Source organism: Colobus angolensis, unplaced genomic scaffold (genome assembly GCF_000951035.1).
Source record: "Colobus angolensis palliatus isolate OR3802 unplaced genomic scaffold, Cang.pa_1.0 Scaffold771, whole genome shotgun sequence".
Classification (NCBI taxonomy): domain Eukaryota; kingdom Metazoa; phylum Chordata; class Mammalia; order Primates; family Cercopithecidae; genus Colobus; species Colobus angolensis.
The window spans coordinates 113425-119158 of NW_012121499.1; the positions used below are offsets into that span (position 1 = coordinate 113425).

The following is a 5734-nucleotide window of genomic DNA, read 5'->3' on the forward strand; positions in this document are numbered from 1 at the left end:
AGTGAATGTTTATTTGGTCCACAACTGGGGACAGTAGAAAGGACACCAGCTTGGAATCAGTTCGGACCTGTGTCTGCTGCACAGCTGAATCCCTGGGAAAGTAAGTTACTTAATCTTTCTGAGTCTGAATTTTTTCACCTGGCATATGGCAATGAAAATACATGTATCTCAGATCTACTATGAGGACTAACAGAGGTAAATAAAGCACATAAACCCTTAGCACAATGCTAGGTGCATAATAGATGCTTCATAAATGAGAATTATTATTTTAGTTCAGTGTCTAAAGGACTTGTTTAGAGTTTTTAAGGTCTGCTTTCACAATCCTCCTTCAATGGGTAAATTCAAATGCTCAAGCCTCCTCTGGTATGCTACTCTGGAAAGTTAAGTGCTTATGAATGTCTTGCTTTTTTTTTTTTTAACCATTTTTTAAAGCAAAACTTTCTACTTTCCTTTCTTATGACCATAGAGTCATTTAAAGAAGAAGAGTGCTCTTATCCTCTTGATTTCCAAAGGGAATTTAACTTTAAGATGCTTTTTGTGTGCTTATGGTCAAATGTATTACTCTACATTATAAGTTGAATATTACATACTATTCATCATATACAAGCCCATCTAGCAAGACAGCCACAGTTTAAAACAGATTAATACTGTGAACTAAAAACTAAAGCTTGCAAAAATACCTATATTATGCCTCCTAATTGATCTAAATTATGTCGTAAGAATATAGCCTTTGTAAGTAATTAAAAAAAAATTTTTTTTTAAATTTCCAGCTCTTTTAGTGTAGCATGGCGGAAAGAACAATGCGTATGCCCACACAAATACCTGCTGATGGAGATACAGTTAAGTATATCTTTCAAATATAACTCTGCATTTTGTACTTCAATAAGATTATATAGCTTAAAAATATTGACTTGGTAAACTGATGTAGGCATAGATGATAAAGTCTTGTTTGTTATGTTTGGGCATGAATTAGCTTTTATACTAATTGGAGTTAAATATCAATGGTGATTTAGATAATTGATACATGTTTTTTGAGTCCGACGACCTTATTAGCAGTGCAAAAGACTATTTCTATTTAACACCAAAGAAATTCAAAGTAAAACTTCTGAATCTCCCAATAAGTGAGAAGAACAGTGCTGTTTTGATGGATATATTTGCAGAATGTATATACTGACAATAAATAATTTTTTAATTAAGTTATTTTAGCAAATGGTTGGATGACTGCTTGCTGATTGCTTTACTGAGTGTGAGGTTAGAGCAAGTTTTTTTCTTTTTAGATGGAGTCTGGCTCTGTTGCTTAGGCTGGAGTGCAGTGGCGCAATCTCAGCTCACTGCAACCTCTGCCTTCTGGGTTTAAGCGATTCTGCCGCTTCAGCCTCCCAAGTAGCTGAGATTACAGGCACCCGCCTTCATGCCCGGCTAACTTTTGTATTTTTTTAGTAGAGACAGGGTTTCACCATGTTGGCCAGCCTGGTCTTGAACTCCTGACCTCAGGTGATCTACCCACCTCAGTCGCCCAGAGTATTGGGATTACAGGCCACTGCGCCTGGCCTGTCATTGCTTTTCATAAATAACCATCCTCTGAGAGGAATTTCTCAGAGACTGAACCATTGGCCTATGCTCATTCCATTTTATCTTTGGGCTGTGTTGTGTATCAAATCATGGTTAATACTCCTTTGTTCACATGACACTAAAACATAAAATTTTAGAATTAGAAGAGATCCCAAAAGCCAATTAGTCAAACATTAATCTGATATACAAAAACTAGCAACAAATCCTTTAGCAAGTATCTTAGTCTGTTTGGGCAGCTATAACAAAATACCTTAGACTTGGTAATTTATAAACAATAGAAATGCATTGCTCACAGTTCTAGAGGATGGGAAGTCCAAGATCAAAGGACCAGCTGGTTTGGTGTTAGGTGAGGGCTTACTCTCTGCTTCAAAAATGGCTTCTAGCTGTGTCCTCACATGGCAGGAGAAGCAAACAGTGTCGCTCAAACTTCTGTTATAAATGCAGTAGTCCTATTCATGTGGGTGGAACTGTATGACCTAATCACCTCTCCAAGGCTCCGTTTTTTAAAAAATTTAAATGATATGTAATATTAATACATATTGATGGGGTATAGGCAATATTTTGTTATATGCATAGAATATATAATAATCAAATCAGGGTACTTCATGTATCTATTACCTCAAATATTTATTATTTCTATATTTTGGGAACATTTCAAGTCCCTTCTTTTAGCTATTTATATAATACATTGTTATAAACTATAGTCTCCCTAATCTGCTATAGAACATTAGAACTTATTTTTTCTGCCTAACTGAACGTTTGAACCCACCAGCCAACCTCTGTTCATCCCCCTACTACTCACACACCCTTCCCAGCCTCTGGTAGCTATCATTCTACTCTACTTCTATGAGATCAACTTTTTAAGCTGACGCATATGAGTGACATATTTGTCTTTCTGTGTCTGACTTACTTCACTTAACATAATGACCTCTAGTTCCATCCATGTTAATGCAAATGATAGGATTTCCTTTTTTTTATGTGGCCAAATTCTATTTTTTTTTTTTTTTGAGATGGAGTTTCACTCTTGTTGCCCAGGCTGGAGTGCAACGGCATGATCTCAGCTCACTGCAACCTCCGCCTCCCAGGTTAAAGCAATTCTCCTGCCTCGGCCTCCCAAAGAGCTGGGATTACAGGCATGCACCCCCATGCCTGGATAATTTTGTAGTTTTAGTAGAGATGGGGTTTCACCCTGTTGGCCAGGTTGGTTTCAAACTCCTGACCTCAGGTGATCCACCTGCCTCAGCCTCCCAAAGTGCTGAGACTACAAGTGTTAGCCACCACACCTGGCCCCAAATAGTATTTAAATGTGTATATATACAACTTTTTAAATCCATATATCTATTGATGGACATTTAGGTTGATTCCATATTTTTGCTGTGGTGAATACTGGTTCAATAAACAAAGGGATGCACAGATCTCTTCTATATACTGATATTTTTTCCTTTGGGTATATACCAAGTAGTGGGATTGCTGGATCATATGGTAGTTCCATTTATATTGGAAATGAAGAATGAGAGAAGGAGAGGGAGGAAGGGAGAGAGGGATACAAGAAGTGAAGGGAGGGGTTGAAAAAAGAGTGACTAGGATTATAATAGAACTTAAGTTTCCATATCGTAGCTATTGTAAATAATGCTGCAAAGAACACAGAGCATCACACATCCTGATTTAAAATTATATTACAAAGCTATAGTAATCAATATAGTATGGCACCATCATAGAAACAGAAACATAGACCAGTGAAACACAATGGAGCTCCCAGAAATAAATCCAAACATTCATGGTTAGCTAATTTTTCAAAAGGGCACCAAGAGGACATACTGAGGAAAAAATCATCTCTTCACTAAATGGTTCCAGGAAAACTGAATTTCTATAGGCAAAGAATGATATTGGACCATTATCTTACACTATACCAAAAAACCAACTCAAAATAGATAAAAGACCTAAAAGTAGGACCTGAAGTCATAAAACTCTGAGGAGAGAACATAGGGGAAAATGTCCTTGACATTGGTCTTGACAGTAATTTTTTTTTTTTTTTTTTGAGATGGAGTTTTGCTCTTGTTGCCCCGGCTAGAGTGCAATGGCACAATCTCTGCTCACTGCAACCTCCTCCTCCCGGGTTCAAGTGATTCTCTTGCCTCAGCCTCCCAAGTAGCTAGGATTATAGGAGCCCACTACCACCCCCGGCTAATTCTGGGGGCTGAAAAGTGGACATCTTATGTAGAACCATAGAAACTGAGATAAGTAGATTTTATGTCTGCAGCTGACATGCCTTTTCTTTTACTAGGCCTTTAGTACAGAGGTTTGTGTTTCTCTGAGTAAAGCTGGGCTTGAGATTTGATGTTGCTATAGTGTGATTCTTACTATCCTATGGGCTTTTTTTTTTTTGGATGGAGTTTCACTCTTGTTGCCCAGGCTAGAGTGCAGTGGCATGATCTTGGCTCACTGCAACCTCTGCCTCCTGGGTTCAAGCGATTCTCCTGCCTCAGCCTCCTGAGTAGCTGGGATTACAGGCATGCACCACCATGCTCGGCTAATTTTGTATTTTTAGTAGAGATGGGGTTTCTCTATGTTGATCAGCCTGGTCTCAAACTCTCAACCTCAGGCGATCTGCCCTCCTCGGCCTCCCAAAGTGCTGGGATTACAGGCATGAGCCACCGCGCCTGGTCTACCCTATGGGCTTTGAATGTCTCTGGTGATACCTTGTGTTGAGGGTAGGGGTTGGTTTGCCAGAAGATGTTTTTCTGATGATGATTTCACCCTCAACCTTAAGTCTTCCTTTGGTGCTATGCCTCAGAATGAGTATGTCTCTTGCAATATCTCTTGCAGAGAATATGTATCTTGATAGCAGTTAGCCTGGTGATGAAGGTACATGAGAATACTTTTTTATTTGATTGCCAGTCTTAGGCAAGCATTCTGCCTCTGGGCCCCGGGGGTATGACCTTCTCTTTCTCTTCTTCTGACATGGTTCTGAATCCATTGTGAATTTCTGTACATCTTCTAGGGCTTCAAGCTTTTTTTATGTTCCCTACTTTCAGAAGCAATGTGCTTTCACCAGCACCCTAAGAGAGTGCTTCTTGGCTCTTCACTCATAGAGGAAGTCTTTTTTATTCTGTAGAGGAGAAAGTTCTGATTAGAGCTTCTTGCCAGCATTGCTGCTGTTGCATGTCCCAGTTCTGTAACTTGAGAGAGATTTTTTTTTTTTCAGAGTTCTATCAATCTTTTACTGAATGTCTAGTTGGGTTCAAGGAGAAAAAGTTTTCGAGGAGCTACAGATTATTTTTTGTTCTACAAAAAAGACACATGCACACTTCTTCTCTTCTCTTCTCTTTTCTCTTTTTTGAGATAGAGTTTTTGCTCTTGTTGCCCAGGCTGGAGTGCAGTGGCTCAATCTTGGCTCACTGCAGCCTCTGCCTCCTGGGTTCAAGCGATTCTCCTGCCTCAGCCTCCCAAGTAGCTGGGATTACAGGCATGTGCCACCGCACCTGGCTAATTTTGTATTTTTATTAGAGACAGGGTTTCACTATGTTGGTCAGGCTGGTCTCAAACTCCCAACCTCAGGTGATCCGCCTGCCTCAGTCTCTCAAAGTGCTGGGATTACAGGTGTGAGCCACCGCACCCATCCTGTTTTCTTTTTTAAAAATTTGAGACAGAGTCTCACTCTGTCACGCAGGCGGGAGTGCAGTGGCGCAATCTTGGCTTACTGCAACCTTCACCTCCTGGGTTCAACCGATTCTCGTACCTCAGCCTCTTGAGTAGCTGAGATGACAGACGTGCACCACTGCGCCCAGCTAATGTTTGTATTTTTACTAGAGACAGGGTTTCACCATGTTGGCCAAGCTGGTCTCAAACTCCTGACCTCAAGTGATCTGCCTGCCTCGGCCTTCTAAAGTGTTGGGATTAGGGGTGTGAGCCACCGCACCCAGCCTGTACTTGTTTTCAACTCAGCTCTATTCACAATAGCTGAGACATTGAATCAACCTAGGTGTCCCTCAATGATAGATTGGATTAAAAATGTGGTACATGGCTGGGCGCAGTGGCTCACACCTGTAATCCCAGCACTTTGGGAGGCTGAGACTGATGGATAGTCTGAGGTCAGGAGTTTGAGAGCAGGCTGACCAACATGGTGAAACCCTGTCTCTACTAAAAATACAAAAAATTAGCT

The 5734-nt window shown here is 40.4% G+C and overlaps 1 protein-coding gene across 1 annotated transcript in view; it reads left to right on the forward strand.

Moving 5' to 3' along the window:
- Positions 1-5734, forward strand: part of SEPT14 (septin 14) — a gene marked incomplete at its 3' end in the record, with an annotated part of 23220 nt that continues 17486 nt past the window's right edge. Inside the window, exons 1-2 of the mRNA XM_011928521.1 lie at positions 1-100; positions 771-839. Coding sequence (XP_011783911.1) covers positions 786-839 — 54 coding nt within the window. The remainder of the gene's footprint in view (positions 101-770; positions 840-5734) is intronic.